The following is a 22172-nucleotide window of genomic DNA, read 5'->3' as shown; positions in this document are numbered from 1 at the left end:
GATACGGTCGCCTTCGTGGAAGAGGTCGTTATCGAACTCATTTATGACCGAACAGCAGTTAAAGAGGTAACGATCCACTATCCCACCGATGGGTTCTACTGCAGGATCTGCGATTCCGTCCTCCCCAGCATGGGACTATTTAATAGTCATATGACAAAAAACCATCAGGTCAAATCCATCAGAACCAAATGCTCGAAATGCGGCAAAACAGGCGAGTACCACGCTATCGCCTGCCACTTTGCAAAATGCAACGGAATAAGGCAAACGGCTCCGGCCGGTGCCTTTGGTTGCAGCATTTGCGAGAAACGGTTCTCGACCAAAATTGGACTCGGGCAACATGAAAGGCACGAGCATCCGGCTCTGCGAAACGAGAAACGGCTCGAGTCCATCAAAGTCATTACCAAGCCGGGGAGGCGAGACCAAAAGTGGTCCGTTGAGGAGGTTGCCCTCTTGAGACAACTTGAGGTACAGTTTGTGGGGGAGCGGTTTATCAATAAAAAGATTGCCACTGTCTTGACAACTAAGTCTGCGAAACAAATCTCAGACAAACGCAGAATTCTGCCAAGGACCCTAGCGGTAGCCCCAGCAGCACCTGAGGACCATCTTGAGGAAGAGGTCCCAGAACCAGAGTCTGAAGGGGAGACGAGCAGACCCGATACGTCAAGCCCACGTCCACAGATAGTGATAAGACCACCGACAGCCACCCCTAGACACAGGGAGGTGGATGAACAGCTTACTAAAGCTGAACGATTACTGTGCGTGAGGAATAACCCCGACAGCCGGGCTGAAGGCATTGGGATAGTGGAGAGTATCACCAATGTACTGCTGAAAAAGGGGAAGAAACCCCAAAGAGCTCAAGGGCCTCGCAGAGGTCAGGAAGGAAGGAAACGGAAAGAGACGTGCAACGTTAATAGCAGAGCACGCAAAAGATGGGCCACCCGGAAGGCAATCTTTAGAGACACTCAGATACTCTATAAGAATAATAGACGCCAACTGGCAAGACTAATCATGTTTCCCACACTAATCCCTTCCACATCCACATGTCCTCTACCCATTGAGGAGCTTTCGAAACAAACTCTCGAAACCCAATAACAAGGCAAACGTAAGCAAGTTCGCCACTTACAAAGGTAATACTGATAAGGGGGAGCTAATGAAACCAATTGAGGTAGAAGAAGTAACTAAAGCAATCAAGGGCGTGGATGAGAAAAGCACGCCCGGTCCGGATGGCATGAAATTGATAGACATCCAGGACATTCATGACGAGGATGAGACACGGCTACCTCGGCTCTTCTCCCTTTGGTTAAAATCAGCAACGATCCCTGATTCACTCAAAAAGAGTCGAACGGTCTTGATTCCTAAGTGCGAGGATCAAGAACGATTGAAAGACATTGACAACTGCCGCCTGATTACCATCGGTCCTATGCTGCTTCACCTCTTTACAAAGATCATAGCGAAACGTCTCAGCGAGACAGTTTGGATTAACCCTAGGCAGAAGGGTTTCCTAGCAGCTACTCCCGGATGCAATGAGAACATTGCAATCCTTGAAAATATCATCAAGGGAGCAAAAAAGAAAAGAAAGGACCTCGCAGTTGTCTTTGTCGATCTAGCAAAAGCGTTCCGACTCGGTTGGGCACAAACTAATTGTCAAAACACTACAAAGGATGAAATTACCAGCGAATTTCATTACATTGGTCAAGGACCTGTACACGGAAAATACCACAATGGTCGAAGGGAACAAAACTAAGACCGCTCCAATAAACATTGGGAGGGGTGTCAAACAAGGAGACCCACTCTCGCCAATTCTATTCAATATAGCTCTGGATCCATTGATATGCTCCCTGGAGGAGGCCAACTCAGGGGTCGTCATGCCCCTTGGAGAGAACCGAGTCAACTGCTCTGCTTTGGCCTTCGTGGATGACATTGCCCTTCTGAGTGACTCTCATGCAGGGATGGTTAAGAACCTGAAGCTACTCCGGTCTTTTTGCATAAATACGGGCTTGGCGATAAATATCAACAAGACCAAAGGTTTTCACTTCACCCACAAGTCGAAAACCTTCATTTACAACCACTACGAAAACTGGAAGCTCGGGGACGAGGTAATCGCCTACATCCCTCCAGATGACACAGAGAAATACCTGGGAGCCCGAATAGACCCATGGGCTGGCGTGACAGAAGGGGAGTGGTCGGAGAAGCTCAAAGCCTGGACTTGTGCTTTACAGGCGGCGGCCCTCCGGCCAGCACAGAAACTCGAGGTCCTGAAGACCCATGTCATCCCCAGGATGTATTTTCACTTGATCCTGTCCGAAGTATCGCAGAATACGCTCCGAAAACTGGATCAACTCATACGGAACACCACTAAGGAAATCCTACACCTCCCACCGCACGTGACTGACGGACTCCTATACTCGAGCTACAGGAATGGTGGTCTGGGAATGCCCAAACTCGAAGTGCAGATTCCATCCGCGATTGTTCGCAAACGCGAAGCACTCGAGAAATCCACGGACAGGGTCATAAGGGCGTCCTTCCAGTACCGGGAGGAAAGCAATACTGACACCATCAGGGGACTGCGCAGGCTCAAGGTCCTAAAGGAAGTCGAGGACTTCCTTTCTAACGCGTCAGATTGTAACCCGGACGAGGAGGACCCCGGAAATCTTGTCGAGGCGGCATTGCCCATGTTGAGAGACCAAGACCGGCCCCGAGAGAAGCCGGTGAACCGGTACGCTGCGTGGAGGGAATGGGAGTTCCAAAAGTGAAGAAACCTGATCAGCCAGGGCGCTGGCATTACATATTATCATAACGATAAAATATCCAGTACATGGATAAGATCCTTCCATCAATTGAAGTCGCATAGACTGATCAATAACCTGTTGCTCCGCACCAACTTATACCCTACACGGACTACCCTATCAAGGGGACGTCCAAACTCTGTCAAAGCGTGCAGAAGGTGCGACGCACCAAATGAGACGCTGGCACACATTTCGGGTGGCTGCCCGTTTGTAAAGATGGCTAGATCAAGCGTCACAACAAGATCCTAGACCAAGTACGCATGTATGTATCCAAGTACGGATGGACATCCTACGTAGAACCAAGGCTAGTGGCTAAAAACGGAACCCTCTGGAAACCTGATATTATATTCAGGAAGGACCAGAAAATAGCATTGGTGGATGTCACAGTCCGTTACGAGGACAACATCACTTGAGAAAGCATGGAATGAGAAAAGGCTCAAATATAACTACTTGGGATCGGAGATCATGGAGCTAACAGGAGGCTCTCAGCTGGAACACTTTGGCTTTGTGCTGGGCGCGAGAGGCAAATGGCTAGAGTTGAATAACACCCTGTTAGTTCCTCGGAATAGAACGGTATAAGAGTTTCGCCCAGCAGGTATCCCGACTTACAATCTCCCTGACGCTGGAATTACTGCAAATCTTCAGCGACAGGTAAGGGATACCAATAGACATTCCCAGACTCTAGCTGGTGAAGACAAGCTCACCCCCGAAGGGTCGGGTAAAGGCAGACAAATGGCCTTATCCCGGGAGTGCGAGATGGCCGGTTGCTCCCATTGTACATATGTAGCCGGTAGTTAGAGATAACTGTTAGTTCCGTCACAGTAAGCCTTTTGTGATCAAATTATGACAAATATGTCTGCACATAAAGGGTTGGCCGTCTCCGGACGTATCGTTTATAACTAACCGGTCTACAGCTCGTAATTGGTGGGTGGTGACACCACGCTTGGAAACCTGCGGAATGAAAGGTCGTTTAGTACTGAACAAGATCCCCTCCTCCCCAGTCCACCACACAGTTCCGGCTGTGGTAATATGCTAAGGTGGTAGTACAAACCGTCGACGACTCGGACAAGGCACTCTCCGGAGTGTGATTACTATCTAATCTAATCTATCTATCACCGTGCTAGTGCGGACGGCCAACGCGGGAGGGCAGGAAGAAAGGAGGGCCGTGGTACGCCTCTCAAGGGAGAGGGAGCGCTTGGCACAAAGAGGGGGAGGGGGGACAGGGCAGAGGGGGTGGGGTGGGGGGAGAAGAACACAGAGGGCGAACAGAGACTATGGGAGGGAGTGAGAGGAGTTGGGGGGGGGGGGGTAAGAGCGCAGAACAGAAGAGAAGCAAAGAGAAGGGTGAGGTAGATAAACAGCACGAACACAGACCTCGGCAGGCATGGAGCAGGGTGAGGAACCAAGATGGCGCCACAAACAACCACTCGGGAGGGCTTCAGGGCGAAGGGAGACCCTGGAGTGCAGGGGCGCAGCCATGTGGCATACACACAGCTGGCGGCCATGTTGGGTGCCCCCTGGACAAAAGGAAACCCCGGAGCCCGACCTCATGGCGAGAGCAGCGACCGCGGCCATTTTGGACGGCCCCCTAACGAAGGGAAACCCCGGAATGCAGGGGCGCGTCCACCAGGTAAGTATGGGTGATCCCGCAGGCCCGGGGAGTCAGAAACCCCCCACCAGGATTGTCACCTGGAACGTAAGGGGATTCAACGGCCCGGTTAAATGATCCAAAGTCTTCAAACACCTAAGCAGCCTAAAAGCAGACATTATCTACTTACAAGAGACGCACCTGAGGGAGAAGGACCGACTGCTGGTAAGAAAGGGCTGTGTGGGACAGACATACAACTCATGCTACGGGACAAGGGCTAGGGGGCGTGGCAGTATTAATTAGCAAGAGGGCGAGGTTTACGGAAACCAAGACAGTTACAAACCCAGGGGGACGGTACGTCATGGTCAGCAGTGTCCGGGAAGGGGCACCGGTCATACTGGTAAATTTGTATGCTCCCAACTGGGACAACACAGGATTCATAAAGAAGACCATGGCAGAAATCCCCGACCTTGATACACACTGACTGATCATGGGGGGTGACTTCAACTGTGTACAGGATCCACTGACCGACCGATCAAACCCCAAAGCAGGGAAAAAGACTGGCATGGCCAGGGAACTAGGAGCATTTATGGAGCAGATGGGGGCGGTGGACTCATGGAGTTCTCAAAAGTACACCCGTATTGACTTCTTTGCAGTGGGGAAATCGGTGCTGCCAGGGATCACAGGAACAGAGTACTCTGCAATCATTATCTCTGACCACGCTCCACCGTATATGGATGTGAGGTTGGAGACAGGCCGGTGCCAGCGCCCCACTGGAGGCTGGACACGGATCTCTTGGCTGACAAGGCCTTCTGTCAAAAAACATTGCTGGCCATAGGTGACTACGTTAGTAACAACCAAAACGGGGAGATTTCACCCTCCATGTTCTGGGAGGCACTGAAGGCCATGATTAGAGGACAGATCATAGCCTACAAGGCAAGCAGAGATGGGGAAGAGAGGGTGGCCAGGCAACAACTGGTGGACTCCATCCTGGAAGTCGACAGAAAATACTCCGAGGACCCGACTGTAGAGCTGCTGGTGGAGAGAAAAAAGCTGTAAATGGACTTTAATCTGCTATCCACTAGGAAAGCAGTGTACCAACTCCACCACACACGGGGGACCTTCTACGAACACGGAGACAAGGCTGGCCGCCTATTGGCTCACCAGCTGAGAAAGCAGGCAGCCACAAGGGAAATAGCGCAGGTAAAATATAGCAGAGGCAGACCGGTAACAGAGCCAAAGGAGGTCAATCGAGCATTTGAGACCTTCTACTGGGGACTGTACGAAGAGAGAGAGAGAGCTGGAAGCACCAATAGACCTGGGAGAAATCATGGAGTGCATCAGCTCCATGCAGCCGGGAAGGCACCGGGACACGACGGGTTCCCGGTGGACTTCTACTAAAAATCCGCACCAGTCCTGTCCCCACACTTAAGGGATATGTTCGCGGACTCACTGACAAGGGGCACCCTGCCCCCCACATTAACGCAGGCCACAATTTCACGGATACCCAAGATAAATACCTGATGGAATGTGGATCACACAGACCCATAGGCAGCATGGTAGCATTGTGGATAGCACAATTGCTTCACAGCTCCAGGGTCGATTCCGGCTTGGGTCACTGTCTGTGCAGAGTCTGCACATCCTCCCCGTGTGTGCGTGGGTTTCCTCCGGGTGTTCCGGTTTCCTCCCACAGTCCAAAGATGTGCAGGTTAGGTGGATTGGCCATGATAAATTGCCCTTATGTCCAAGGTTGCCCTTGGTGTTGGGTGGGGTTGCTGGTTTGTGGGGATGGGGTGGAAGTGTTGACCTTGGGTGGGGTGCTCTTTCCAAGAGCCGGTGCAGACTCGATGGGCCAAGTGGCCTCCTTCTGCACTGTAAATTCTGCGATTTCACTGCTGAACGTGGATGCGAAAATACTCGCAAAGGTCCTGGCCAAAAGGCTGGAGCGCTGTGTACCAGAGGTGGTCGCAGAGGACCAAACAGGCTTTGTGAAGGGTAGGCAGCTCACAGCGAACATCAGGCGGTTGCTAAACGTACGAATGACCCCCTCTGGGGAGAGAACACCAGAGGTGATCATCTCCCTAGGCGCAGAAAAGGCATTTGACAGAGTCGAATGGAAATACCTCAGAGGTACTGGAACGGTTTGGGGTAGGAGCGGGGTTCACCGCCTGGGTGAGGCTCCTGTACAACGCTCCCAAAACGAGTGTCCGAACTAACACCACCAGCTCTAAATACTTCCAGCTGCAGAGAGGAACAAGACAGGGCTGCCCCCTGTCCCCACTCTTGTTCGCGCCTGCGATCGAACCCCTGGCGAGAGCCCTGCGGGACGCGAAAAGCTGGAAGGGATTCCGGAGAGGAGACAGAGAGCACAGAGTCTCACTCTATGCAGATAACCTGCTCGTCTATGTCTCGAAGCCACAGGAGGGACTGAAGGCAATACTGCAAATATTGAAAGAGTTTGGAACCTTCTCAGGCTACAAACTTAACCTGGGCAAAAGTGAGGCTTTCCCAGTGAACCCAAACGGGGGAGGGAGAGAGCTGGAGGGGCTCCCGTTCAAAACAGCCCAGAACAGATTCCATTACCTGGGGATCCAGATAGCGAGAGATTGGACACAGATCCACAAGTGGAACCTGACCAGCCTGGTGGAGGAAGTAAGAAGAGACCTTCAAAGGTGGGGCTCACTCCCACTCTCCCTGGCAGGGAGAGTGCAGACGATCAAGATGAACGCACTGAAAGGTTCCTCTTCCTCTTTAGATCCATTCCGATCTTCAGTGAGGGGATGGGTACAAGAACCCGACACAGGTTGGGTACAAATGGAGGAGGCATCCTGTGAAGAAATGACCCTCTGGGCCCTGGCCACAGCAGCACTCCCATACTCCTCAACAAGATACACAACGAGCCCAGTGGTAGCGGCCACGCTGAGAACGTGGACCCAGCTGAGACAACACTTCGGGATAGCCAAAATGTCCCCCATGGCTCCCATATGCGGCAATCACAGATAAACCCCCAGCCATGCTGGATACCACCTTCAAAAGATGGAGGCGGGACGGGGGCACATTGACGGTCGGGGACTTCTACGTAGGACACAGACTGGCGACACTAGATGAACTGACGAGGAAGTGGAGGCTAGCGAAAGGACAAGAAATGCTACACCTCCAAATAAAACACTTCCTCCGCAAAGAGACAGTAGGGTACCTGGGACCCCAGAAACCACACTACTAGAGGACCCGATAGGCACAAGCAACGAAGGGGGGGCTATGTGGGAAAATGTACAGACAGCTACTGGACATAGCCCGGACTCCACTGGACGAGAGCAGACAAAATTAGGAGGACGAACTGGGGACAGAGGTGGGATGGGGACTCTGGAGCGAAACACTGAGCAGGGTGAACTCCACCTCCTCCTGCACAAGGCTAAGCCTAACGCAGCTCAAAGTGGTGCACAGAGCGCATCTGACCAGAACCCCAATGAGCAGGTTCTTCCCAAAGGTGGAGGACAAATGTGAGCGGTTCACCCACATGTTTTGGGCTTGCCCCAAGCTTGCTGGGTTCTGGGCAGCCTTCTCCGAGGCAATGTCCAAGGTTGTGGGGGTGAGGGTGAAGCCATGCCCAATAGTGGCAACCTTCGGGGTATTGGAGCAGCCAGAGTTACACATGGGGAAGGGGGCCAACGCCCTTGCTTTCGCTTCTCTAATCGCACGCCAGAGAATCCTGCTCGGCTGGCGATCGGCAGCACCACCCTCAGCTGCAGACTGGCTCCCTGACCTCTCGGAATATCTCCACCTGGAAAAGATTAAGTACGCCACCCGAGGGTCAGAGGAAGGCTTCCTGGATACTTGGGGGCAGTTCGTCGGTCTGTTCCAAAACCTGTTCGAGGCCAGCAGCAAGGAGTAACCTAATGAGAATTTTTTAAAAAGCAAGATAGATGAGGTACCAAAAGACTGCGCAACCCGGGAAAGGGGGGGAGAAGGTGGGGAAACCACCCTCTCCCTTTTTTCTTCTCTCTCCACCCTGTCTGTAAAATAAAAGAAAAGCACATACGAGGCTGTGTGTGTGGTGGTGGTGGGGGGTGGGCCAACGGGGAAGGGGGAGAAACCGTAGATCAATCCAGAGGGCAACAAAATGCACATAGGGTCAGTTAAACAAAGGACAATCTAAACCTCTGTATAATTAAGGAAATTAAATGTGATGTATATATATATATATTAAAAAACTGCTTAGAAATATAGGAAATGCCAACAAAATGATTTATAAAAAAGAAGCTCTGCCAGAAGAAAAGCTGGGCAGGGCAGGGGTGCTCCAAAAAGGCAGACTTCCCAAAGAACCAGATAAAGTCCATACAGCCTGGGAATTGGGAGAGAAAGAATGTCTCAGAACATAGAACATGACAGCGCAGTACAGGCCCTTCGGCCCTCGATGTTGCACCGACCTGTGAAACCACTCTAAAGCCCATCTACACTATTCTCTTATCATCCATATGTTTATCCAATGACCATTTAAATGCCCTTAATAAAGGTGAGTCCACTACTGTTGCAGGCAGGATATTCCACGCGCTTACCTCTGAGTAAAGAACCTACCTCTGACATCTGTCCTATATCTATCTCCCCTCAATTTAAAGCTATGTCCCCTCGTGCTAGCCATCACCATCCGAGGAAAAAGGCTCTCATTGTCCACCCGAACTAATCCTCTGATCATCTTGTATGGCTCAATTAAGTCACCTCTTAACCTTCTCTCTAACGAAAACAGCCTCAAGTCCCTCATCCTTTCCTCATAAGATCTTCCCTCCATACCAGGCAACATCCTGGTAAATCTCCTCTGCACCCTTTCCAATGCTTCCACATCCTTCCTATAATGCGGCGACCAGAACTGCACGCAATACTCCAAATGCAGCCGCACCAGAGTTTTGTACAGCTGCAACATGACCTCATGGCTCCGAAACTCAATCCCCCTACCAATAAAAGCTAACACATCGTACGCCTTCTTAACAACCCTATCAACCTGGGTGGCAACTTTCAGGGATCTATGTTGTTAATGAAAATGCAAAGATGTAATTTGAAACATGAAGGTCTGATGTTAAAACCCAAGGAACATGAGAAAAAGCAAAGTAACAGAAAAGATCCCATTAAAGTAAATGTAATGAAATGCTAAAATGAAATAGCAGAAGGCGCTCGAAGGGTTAACTGCAGACAAAGGTTGTTTAGAAAGCAGACAGCCATTATCACACAGGTCTTGAGATAAGGAAGCAGTTCATGCTGTAACTTAATATCTTTAGTTCAAGAAATTATTATAAAAAATTAAGTTTTAAGTTAAATAAAGAGAATGAGTTTTATACCCTTTAATAGAAGTTATTTAGTTTAGCAAGCAATTGATTGGAATTGTCAGAATCATAATTTTGAATAACTTGAAACATTTAAGAATACAAGAAAATACAATACTTTCAAAAGATAAAGGAATGAAAGGCTGGAATGCCCCAGAATAATTAACAGGAAACCTCCCTGCCAGTAAGCTGGCAAACCAAGGTCAGGTTAACATGAAGGCCCTCTCATGATATTGAGTACTTGATGTGGAATCACATGGACAGAAAGGGTATTGCGATCAGGAGCAGAAGAAAATACTTTAGAATAATGTCATGTAACCAGCAAAGCTGTTTTAAAGGTGATATATATCCTAGATCGGCCCCAGCCTGCAGGGTGATCTCGGTCATGGGAAGAACTGAACACGAAAACCGAGCAGAACAGCAAATCCACCGGGAGGAGACCAAAAGATAAAGAAGAGAGATTGTCGAGGAGGCCCAGGAAGGTCTGATTAACCGACCAGGAGAATCCAGATGCAAGATCTTTTTACTTTTCTGTAAAGACAGTGATTTTATCTTTTAAAAGAAAAAATAAAATAACTTAAAGTTTAAACCTGAAACAAGAAAATACAATACTTTCAAAAGATAAAGGAATGAAAGGCTGGAATGCCCCAGAATAATTAACAGGAAACCTCCCTGCCAGTAAGCTGGCAAACCAAGGTCAGGTTAACATGAAGGCCCTCTCATGATATTGAGTACTTGATGTGGAATCACATGGACAGAAAGGGTATTGCGAAACAGGGGCCTCACGGTAGCATGGTGGTTAGCATCAATGCTTCACAGCTCCAGGGTCCCAGGTTCGATTCCCGGCTGGGTCACTGTCTGTGTGGAGTCTGCACGTCCTCCCCGTGTGTGCGTGGGTTTCCTCCGGGTGCTCCGGTTTCCTCCCACAGTCCAAAGATGTGCGGGTTAGGTGGATTGGCCATGCTAAATTGCCCGTAGTGTAAGGTTAATGGGGGGATTGTTGGGTTACGGGTATACGGGTTACGTGGGTTTAAGTAGGGTGATCATGGCTCGGCACAACATCGAGGGCCGAAGGGCCTGTTCTGTGCTGTACTGTTCTATGTTCTATGTTCTATGTTCTAGTGGTTTATTACAAAAGTCTACTTTACTTACCTAGCAACGCGGGACCCAGGATCGATGCTACTAGGTGGTAAGTAGATCAAATTCTTCTATAAAGATACGGGTTATCCCAGGGAATAACTTGAAAAACTAGTTTGACCTGAATAGCACCTGCTAAAGTCTGTATAAGAGTTGGGGAGTGTGAATCCCTGGCCACCATTTAGAATCTCTTGACCCTTGTTTCGTAAAGGGGAAACCTAAGAAGTCTAAGAATAGTGGTGAGGTTTAAATACAATGTATATGGACACCGAGATCTCTCTGTTCATCCACACTACCAAGAATCTTACCATTAGCCCGGTACTCTGTCTTCCTGTTATTCCTTCCACACTTTTCTGCATTAAACTCCATTTGCCACCACTCAGCCTAGCTCGGCAGCTTATTTATATCCCTCTGTAACCTGCAACATCCTTCCGCATTGTCCACAACTCCACCGACTTTAGTGTCATCTGCAAATTTACTCACCCATCCTTCTATGCCCTCCTCCAGGCTATTTATAAAAATTACAAACAGCAGTGGCCCCAAAACAGATCCTTGTGGTACGCCACTAGTAACTGAACTCCAGGCTGAACATTTCCCATCAACCACCATCCTCTATCCTCTGTCTTCTTACAACGAGCCAATTTCTGATCCAAACTGCTAAATCACCCTGAATCCCATGGCTCCATATTTTCTGCAATAGCCGACCGTGGGGAAGTCTGAAGTTAAGGGAGCAGAGACCGAAAGGTTTAACAAGGTATTGTTCAGGAGAGTTTTAAAAAAATTTTAGAGTACCCAATTATTTTTTCCAATTAAGGGGCAATTTAGAGTGGCCAATCTACCCAGCCTGCACATCTTTGGGTTGTGGGGGTGAAACCCACGCAGACACGGGGAGAATGTGCAAACTCCACACAGACAGTGACCCAGGGCCGGGATTCGAACCCGGGTCCTCAGCGCCGTAGGCTGCAATGCTAACCACTGTGCCGCCCTTTGTTCAGGAGAGATCAAGGGAAAAGCAGATAAAGTATTCTGAATTAAAGGGACAGTTGCAGTGACCAGATTTAAAGTGGGAAAACAGACGTCAGAGAAAAATCAAAAGTTTGGTGCCACCTTAATACAGTCCAGGAATCAATAATTAAAGCAAATTGTGAGGAATTTGTGCAAGAGTCAAGACAAAGGAATCAGGAAGGAGGAGGCGTAAAACCTGGAGGCAAAACCTTGATAGAAGCAGCTGAGGTAAAGCATTGTTTAAACAAAGATTTGAAAGTGTGTCTTTGTGGAAGCCGGACTTCAGTGGCTCACGGTATAAGAATAATCGGGGGGATTTTGAGGAAGAATTCTTCTCCAACAGTTTGCCTACCACTGACGTCAAGCTCACAGGTCTATAATTCCCTGGATTTTCCCTGCTACCCTTCTTAAATAAAGGGACAACATTAGCAATTCTCCAGTCCTCCGGGATCTCACCCGTGCTCAAGGATGCTGCAAAGATATCTGACCCCAGCTATTTCGTCCCTCACTGCCCTCAGTAACCTGGGATAGATCCCATCCGGACCTGGGGACCACCTTAATGCCTTTTAGAATACCCAAAACTTCCCCCTTCCTTATGCCGACTTGACCTAGAGTATTTAAACATCCATCCCTAGCCTCAACATCCGCCATGTCCCTCTCCTTGGTGAATACCGATGCAAAGTACTCATTAAGCATCTCACCCATTTCCTCTGACTCCACGCATAAATTCCCTCTTTTTTGTCTTTGAGTGGGCCAATCCTTTCTCTAGTTACCCTCTTGCTCCTTATATACGAATAAAAGGCTTTAGGATTTTCCTTAACCCTGTTAGCCAACGATATTTGATGACCCCTTTCAGTCCTCTTTATTGCGCGTTTGAGATTCGTCCTACTTTCCCGATATTCCTCCAAAGCTTCATCAGTTTCAAGTCGCCTCGATCTGATGTATGCTTCCTTTTTCATCTCAGTTGGTCTCACAATTCCACCCGTCATCCATGGTTCCCTAATCTTGCCATTTCTATCCCTCATTTTCACAGGGCCATGTCTGTCCTGCACTCTAATCAACCTTTCCTTAAAAGACTCCCACATTTCAAATGTGGATTTACCCTTAAACAGCTGTTCCCAATCCACATTCCCTAGCTCCTGCCGAATTTTGTTACACTTGGCCTTTCCCCAATTTAGCACTCTTCCTTTAGGACTACTCTCGTCTTTGTCCAGGAGTATTCTAAAACTTACGGAACTGTGATGGCTATTCCCAAAGTAATCACCGACTGAAACTTCAACCATCTGGCCAGGATCATTTGCCAATACCAGGTCCAGTATGGCCCCTTCCCGAGTTGGACTATTTACATACTGCTCTAAAAAACTCTCCTGGATGCTCTTTACAAATTCTGCTCCATCTACGCCTCCAACACTACATGAGTCCCATTCAATGTTGGGGAAGTTAAAATCTCCCATCACGACCACCCTATTGCTCCTACATTTTTCGATAATCTGTCTACATATTTGTACCTCTACTTCACGCTTGCTTTTGGGAGGCCTGTAGTAAAGTCCCAACAATGTTACTGCACCCTTCCTATTTCTTAGCTCTACCCATATTGGGGTGGTACAATTGTGTTGCAAACTGCAAGTGCAACTATACTTTTGACCTTCCTTTTTGTGTCTCCTGGATTACTACACCTTGAATATTAAGCACCCAGTCCTCAGCATTTGTAAGCCACATTACCCACTATATCATATTCTCATGCAGCTATTGGAGCGCACCAAAATTATTCATCGCACTTTGCGGATTTAGATACAGCATCGCAAGCCTGTATTTGACAGGAGATGGTTGACAGCTTCAAATTCCTGGGCTTGCACATCACCAACGATCTGTCCTGGTCCATCCATGTCAACGCTACAACCAAGAAAGCACAACAACGCCTATACTTCCTCAGGAAACTAAGGAAATTCAGCATGTCCACATTGACTCTTATCAATTTTTATAGATGCAACATAAAAAGTATCTTATGTGGCTTCTTCATAGCCAGCTATGGCAACTGCTTGGCCCAAGACCGCAAGAAACTTCAGAGAGTGGTGAACATCGTCCAGTCCATTCCGTGAACCCGCCTCCCATCCATTGACTCAGTCTACACCGCCTTGGGAAAGCAGGCAGTATAGAATTTACAGTGCAGAAGGAGGCCATTCAGCCCATCAAGTCTGCACCGGCTCTTGGAAAGAACACCCTACCCAAGGTCAACACCTCCACCCTATCCCCATAACCCAGTAACCTCACCCAACACCAAGGGCAATTTTGGACACCAAGGGCAATTTATCATGGCCAATCCACCTAACCTGCACATCTTTGGACTGTGGGAGGAAAACGGAGCACCCGGAGGAAACCCACGCACACACGGGGAGGATGTGCAGACTCCGCACAGACAGTGACCCAAGCCGGAATCAAACCTGGGACCCTGGAGCTGTGAAGCAATTGTGCTATCCACAATGCTACCGTGCTGCCCCTAATCAAAGACCCCTCCCACCTGGGTTATTCTCTCTTCCAACCGCTTCCATCAGGCAGAAGCAGATTCAAAAACAGCTTCTTCATCGCTGTTACCAGATTCCTCAGGGCTGTTTAGCACAGGGCTAAATTGCTGGCTTTGAAAGCAGACCAAGCAGGCCAGTAGCACGGTTCGATTCCGATAACAGCCTCCCTGAACAGGCGCTGGAATGTGGCGACTAGGGGCTTTTCACAGTAACTGCATTTGAAGCCTACTCGTGACAATAAGCGATTTTCATTTCATTTCATGACCCTCTTATGGACTGAACTGGCCTCTCCACGTGTAGCATTCTCCGTATGTTCCAATGTCTATGTATTTAATGAATGAATGAAAATCGCTTATTGTCACGAGTAGGCTTCAATGAAGTTACTGTGAAAAGCCCCTAGTCGCCACATTCCGGCGCCCGTCCGGGGAGGCTGGTACGGGAATCGAACCATGCTGCTGGCCTGCTTGGTCTGCTTTAAAAGCCAGCGATTTAGCCGAGTGAGCTAAACCAGCCCCTGGTTTACATTGTGTATTTATCATATTTTTCATGTATGAAACAATCTGCCTGGACTGTACGCAGAATACTTTTCACTGTACCTCAGTACACATGACAATAAATTCAAATCTAAATCTAGGGAAGCACCTACCCTTAATTTGACACCTGCCAATGACAGTCTGGTGAAACTCTCAATATTGTAAACAACAAACAAGCTGCTCAAGTCTGACAATATATGTTTGCATACAAATAAATCATAAACTCTACGCCTAACTGAACAATAAAACAACCTGTGGGTTTGAAAAAAAAAGGCTCATCTAGCGCACTATTCAGCGATACTTTTTGACTGATTGACAGTAGCTTGAACCAAATAATTTGCCACGAGTTCACAAAACAAACATTTCCAATGCATCATAACAACAAAAATCATGGAATGGTGCATCTATCTCAGGAGTATGGCCATTTCATGTCTGCGCTGACTTTAATTTACATTTCAGAGTTGTCAGCTTTGACTTGAAATTTTGACATGCAGGAGGTCATGACTTCAAGCCCCTTCCAGAAACTTCAACATATATAGGCTGACACTTCAGTCCCGTATGAAGGGTGTTGCATTGCCTTTGTCAAACTGACATCCTGTCTAAAGTAAAAGATCACATGATAATATTTGAAGGAAAGAAAGTTCTCCATATGTTCTGGTCAACCTTTATTCCTCATCCAAATTCTCCCAAAATATATAATCTATTTCACTATTGTTCCTGGAACCTCGCAGTGTGTAAATCTGCTAGCATATTTCTCTGCATTACAACAGTGAACATAGAACATAGAACATAGAACGATACAGCGCAGTACAGGCCCTTCGGCCCTCGATGTTGCACCGACATGGAAAAAAAAACTAAAGGCCATCTAACCTACACTATGCCCTTATCATCCATATGCTTATCCAATAAATTTTTAAATGCCCTCAATGTTGGCGAGTTCACTACTGTTGCAGGTAGGGCATTCCACGGCCTCACCACTCTTTGCGTAAAAAACCCACCTCTGACCTCTGTCCTATATCTATTACCCCTCAATTTAAGGCTATGTCCCCTCGTGCTAGCCACCTCCATCCGCGGGAGAAGGCTCTCGCTGTCCACCCTATCTAACCCTCTGATCATTTTGTATGCCTCTATTAAGTCACCTCTTAACCTTCTTCTCTCTAACGAAAACAACCTCAAGTCCATCAGCCTTTCCTCATAAGATTTTCTAATGGTGGTGTTGTATAGGCTATAAAATGCAAGTTCTTATTTTCTTTCTATTCTTTATACTGAGACATATCGAAGCTTGCTAACAAGAATTGAAGACACAATGGGTTGTTCATATTAGCGCTTTTTCTATCAGTCTTGGGAAGGACGGTCTCTGGTCCTTATTTTATCCCAAACTATGATCTGTCCAAAACAATTATAGCTGCTTAAATACAAAAAATGCAAAGTTAGAATCTATTTAAGTTACATTAATTAGATACTTACATCATAACTGAAGTCTGCATCATTTGCTACTGTCAAGTCTGCAAGGTCACCAAGGCCCAAAACACTTTCCAGCACATCATCTGAACCCATAATAAATGATTGGCCAGTTCCAGACGGAAAAGTCAGTGGCTCAGCTATTTAAAAAAAACAAATATCTTATATCAAATGAATAAATCAAATGTAAACAATTTTCAGAACATGCATAGTATTTTGATATGTCTTCAATAAAACACTAATTCGCTTTATCCAAGAGCATGCTGAGATAAAGCAACATCACAGAAATTATGGTGGGCTGCGTATTTGGATTGATGTCTGTACCTGTGTAGAGTGTATTATCTGATGGATAATGCCTGGGTGCCACAATTTAAGGTGCATGAACAAGCCTGTACCAGGACATCAGATCCTCACTGTATCATTCAGGCCCTTTTATTTAGCATGTAAATATGGTCAAATTACTGTTATACTAGTTTACATGCCTGACTAAAGAATAAAGAAGCTGCTGAAAGGATTGCGAATAGTTTTAATGGTGCACTTTCACGATCAGCCGATCAGTTAGTGTTTGTACTTTTGGATTTTAATACTCTTTCCCTCTTGGCGCAACTTCCCACTCTGCAGCAGTATGTCACCTGTCCCACTCGTTCGACTCGCACTCTGGATCAACGTTATGGCAATATAGTGGACGCATACAAGGCAGTGTGTAGACCACCTCCTGGGAAATCAGATCATAACGTTATCCATCTCCTACCAATGTACAGACAGCGTGTGAAACTTGAAAGACCTATCCTGAAGACAGTTCAGGTGTGGACAAAGGAGAGTAGTGAAGAGATCATCGACGGTTTAGATGTCACTGACAAAGGTGTTTTTTGATTGGTGTGCTGACCCACATGAGTTGACAGAAACTTTAACATATATCAAGTTTTGCGAGGATACAGTTATTGACACCAAAACAGTTAACACATTTCCACACAATAAACCTTGGGTGTCAAGAATTTTTTTTAAATGTCTGAATGGAGAGGATGTTGGCATTTCTTAAAGATTAAATTGATATTGATATTGGGAATTCAAATCCAAAATGAGGGAAGCAAAAATTGATTTTAAAAATAAAGTAGAACATAGGTTTTGCATGGACAACCCAAGGCAAGCATAGAAAGATCTTAAAAATGATAGGTAGGCAAAGAAAAAGCAATGTGTTTGTGCACTGTCCTACTGTGGACTGTTAATGATCTTAATCAATTTTATGAAAGATTTGATGTGGTTGATTTTAGAAATGAATGTAAAGTATGTGATAGGATCCCTGTATATTCACCAGTGCAGTTATTTAAGAATGAGGCTGCAACATGGCTGTCCCGTATTAAACTATATGAAGCTCCTGGTCCACATGGATATGGGTAAATTACTGAAAGAATGTGCTTATCAATTTAAAGGGGTATTCACACAATTATTTCAATTTTTAATTGCATATATGTACTGTTTCAAATAATTGGAAAGCATCAACCATCATACCTGTGCCTCAGAAGCCAGGAGTCAAAACATTTAATGATTTTAAACCTGTAGCTGTTACTTCTTTATTGGTTAAATATATGGAGAGTGTCATTAGTAACCACCTCACCTTGTCTGTTTCAGATTTTCTTGATCCTCTACAATTTGCTTGTAAAGCACGTAGGAGAATTGAGGATGTTACTGTTTCTCTCGTGAACCTGATAACTATCAACCCCAACAGCCAAAATCTTTTGTGCATGTATTATTTATCAATTTTAGTTCAGTATTCAACACAATGCGAATTCACAACCTGTTACAAAAGTGGTTTACTTTGAACTTGAATGGGGGCCCAATTCATTCAATCAGGGATTTTATACTGACAACTCTCAGCATGTTTTTATGAATGGCTTTTTATCGGATGAACTTATTTCAAACATAGGTGCTCTTCAGGGCTGTGTTTATACAATCCCTACATTGCAGGAGACGGCCATTTGGCCCATCGATTCTACACAGACCTCTGAAAGAGCATCCTACCTAGGTCCACTCCCCATATAACCCAGTAAGCCCACCTATTGGACACGAAGGGGCAAATTAACATGGCCAAACCACCTAACCTACACATCTTTAAGCTATGGGAGGAAACCGGAACATCCAGAGGAAACCCACACAGACAGGGGGAGAATGTACAAACTCTACACAGACATTTAACAAAGGTCAGAATCGAACCCGGGTCCCTAGCGCTGTGAGGCAGCAGTGACCCTTATGTCACTTCTGTTATTTTCTGTATACACCGAGATAAGAATCCGAAGAACTAATACTTACATGTAGATGATGTAGCCTTGATGGGGTTGTTTTTTAAAGATAAAACGACGACTGAAGGAAATTACTTTGAAGATTCTGCCACCCTTCAGAAATTGTGTCAAATTGAGTGATCTGCAGATCAATGTAGATAAATCCAAAGAACTACTTTTATATGGCAACGGGCAGCGCATGTGTGAACCTCTGTATATTAATGATCAACTGGTCGAGCTTGTTGAGTGCTTCAAGTATTTGAAAAAATATACAAGACAAAATATACAAGACAATAGAGAATACCGACTGTATCTTTATAAAGAGTAGTCGGTGCCTATTTTTTATTAGAAAACTGAAAGAGTTTGGAGTGAGTCAAGGTGCTATAGAGAAGGTATACAAAAATCTGGTAGAGAGTATTTTAACATTCAACATGACAATCTAGTGACAATCTGGTATGGTAACCAGAGTGTGAAATGCAAAAGGTGGCCAGAATTGTCAACACTGCAGATAAAATCACTGGCACAGATACAGCTCGATAATTTAGCAATGCAGTTAGGAGGGAAGCTCAGGTCATCATCAGTGATCCCTCTCATTCTTTATATCATCAGTTTGATTGGCTCACTTCAGGCCGGCACTTTAGAATGCTTATTGCTAGGAGAAATCTGTTCAAGAGGCCTTTTTTTACTAGTACCATAAGCTTACTAAATGACAATGTAGATTTAACTTGCTGTTTTTATTTATTTTAACTGCAGTAAGTGCTTTAATGTGTTATGTTTGTATGGTATGTGACAAGCAAGGAGGGGACATGAGAAGTCTTTGGCAGGTAGGATCAAGGAAAACCCAAAAGCTTTCTATAGGTATGTCAGGAATAAAAGAATGACTAGGGTAAGAGTAGGGCCAGTCAAGGACAGTGGTGGGAGGTTGTGTGTGGAGGCTGAGGAGATAAGTGAGATACTAAATTAATACTTTTCGTCAGTATTCACTCAAGAAAAAGATAATATTGAGCAGGAGAATGCTGAGACCCATGCTATTAGAATAGATGGCATTGAGGTGCGTAGGGAAGAAGTGTTGGCAATTCTGGACAAGGTGAAAATAGATAAGTCCCCGGGGCCTGATGGGATTTATCCTAGGATTCTCTGGGAAGCCAGGGAAGAGATTGCTGAGCCTTTGGCTTTGATTTTTAGGTCATCATTGGCTACAGGAATAGTGCCAGAGGACTGGAGGATAGCAAATGTGGTCCCTTTGTTCAAGAAGGGGAGTAGAGATAACCCCGGTAACTATAGGCCGGTGAGCCTAACGTCTGTGGTGGGTAAAGTCTTGGAGAGGATTATAAAAGATACGATTTATAATCATCTAGATAGGAATAATATGATTAGGGATAGTCAGCATGGTTTTGTGAAGGGTAGGTCATGCCTCACAAACCTTATCGAGTTCTTTGAGAAGGTGACTGAACAGGTAGACGAGGGTAGAGCAGTTGATGTGGTGTATATGGATTTCAGTAAAGCGTTTGATAAGGTTCCCCACGGTCGGCTATTGCAGAAAATACGGAGGCTGGGGATTGAGGGTGATTTAGAGATGTGGATCAGAAATTGGCTAGTTGAAAGAAACAGAGAGTGGTAGTTGATGGGAAATGTTCAGAATGGAGTTCAGTTACGAGTGGCGTACCACAAGGATCTGTTCTGGGGCCGTTGCTGTTTGTCATTTTTATAAATGACCTAGAGGAGGGCGCAGAAGGATGGGTGAGTAAATTTGCAGACGACACTAAAGTCGGTGGAGTTGTAGACAGTGCGGAAGGATGTTGCAGGTTACAGAGGGACATAGATAAGCTGCAGAGCTGGGCTGAGAGGTGGCAAATGGAGTTTAATGTGGAGAAGTGTGAGGTGATTCACTTTGGAAAGAATAACAGGAATGCGGAATATTTGGCTAATGGTAAAATTCTTGGTAGTGTGGATGAGCAGAGGGATCTCGGTGTCCATGTACATAGATCCCTGAAAGTTGCCACCCAGGTTGATAGGGTTGTGAAGAAGGCCTATGGTGTGTTGGCCTTTATTGGTATAGGGATTGAGTTCCGGAGCCATGAGGTCATGTTGCAGTTGTACAAAACTCTAGTACGGCCGCATTTGGAGTATTGCGTACAGTTCTGGTCGCCTCATTATAGGAAGGACGTGGAAGCTTTGGAACGGGTGCAGAGGAGATTTACCAGAATGTTGCCTAGTATGGAGGGAAAATCTTATGAGGAAAGGCTGATGGACTTGAGGTTGTTTTCGTTAGAGAGAAGAAGGTTAAGAGGTGACTTAATAGAGGCATACAAAATGATCAGAGGGTTAGATAGGTTGGACAGCGAGAGCCTTCTCCCGCGGATGGAGGTGGCTAGCACGAGGGGACATAGCCTTAAATTGAGGGGTAATAGATATAGGACAGAGGTCAGAGGTGGGTTTTTTACGCAAAGAGTGGTGAGGCCGTGGAATGCCCTACCTGCAACAGTAGTGAACTCGCCAACATTGAGGGCATTTAAAAGTTTATTGGATAAGCATATGGATGATAAGGGCATAGTGTAGGTTAGATGGCCTTTAGTTTTTTTCCATGTCGGTGCATCATCGAGGGCCGAAGGGCCTGTACTGCGCTGTATCGTTCTATGTTCTATGTATGGATGTATGTTATATATGCACAAATGTACAAATGTAGGTAGACATGAAATATTTACTGTTTTTAACTAATGACTGTATGATTATATGTTACATTTGAGTGACTGGATAATATTTTATAATGGAGATAAACGGGGGCAACACGGTAGCATTGTGGATAGCACAATCGCTTCACAGCTCCAGGGTCCCAGGTTCGATTCCGGCTTGGGTCACTGTGTGTGTGGAGTCTGCACATCCTTCCCGTGTGTGCGTGGGTTTCCTCCGGGTGCTCCGGTTTCCTCCCACAGTCCAAAGATGTGCAGGTTAGGTGGATTGGCCATGATAAATTGCCCATAGTGTCCAAAATTGCCCTTAATGTTGGGTGGGGTTATTGGGTTATGGGGAGAGGGTGGAGGTGTTGGCCTTGGGTAGGGTGCTCTTTCCAAGGGCCGGTGCAGACTCGATGGGCCGAATGGCCTCCTTCTGCACTGTAAATTCTATGATCAATAAAGCCAAAGACAAATTGTGTGTGGACAATAAAGTTCTATTCTATTCTAATTTCTCAGCTATCAGGCAAATATTTCCACCCTGGTGCACCAACTGATATTAAACTCTACCTGGGCCATAGGTAGCCCACAGGTATTTCACATAAAGCAAAAGATTCATAAAGATCAATTTAATACATTTAAAACTCAATTTTAAAGCAACATTGAATAAGTGTTGGAGGAGTTCCCTATTCCTAAATTAAATCATGGTTATAAGAAAGGGACAAAGGAAAAAATACCATAAAAGAGGCAAGTCTCACCAACAATACCCCAAAACGTCACATTTTCTTGTAAGCAACCTGGCAGTTTCAATTGTGGCTTTTAAAAAGGAAATTGGATAATTATCTAAAGAGAAACAATTCGCAGGACTGGCGTTGGG

General features: G+C 46.1%; 1 protein-coding gene across 5 annotated transcripts in view; it reads right to left on the bottom strand.

Moving 5' to 3' along the window:
• The window catches only part of strn3 (striatin, calmodulin binding protein 3), a 292821-nt gene that overhangs the window by 100843 nt on the left and 169806 nt on the right, over window positions 1-22172 (bottom strand). For all 5 annotated transcript variants that reach the window (XM_038781429.1, XM_038781437.1, XM_038781440.1 and 2 more), the window contains one exon: window positions 16354-16487. In XM_038781429.1, the coding sequence (XP_038637357.1) occupies window positions 16354-16487 (134 nt within the window). The remainder of the gene's footprint in view (window positions 1-16353; window positions 16488-22172) is intronic.

The sequence above is a fragment of the Scyliorhinus canicula genome, chromosome 2, assembly GCF_902713615.1.
Source record: "Scyliorhinus canicula chromosome 2, sScyCan1.1, whole genome shotgun sequence".
In the NCBI taxonomy this organism is placed as follows: Eukaryota; Metazoa; Chordata; class Chondrichthyes; order Carcharhiniformes; family Scyliorhinidae; genus Scyliorhinus; species Scyliorhinus canicula.
This window is presented reverse-complemented; position numbering and strand designations above follow the sequence as displayed.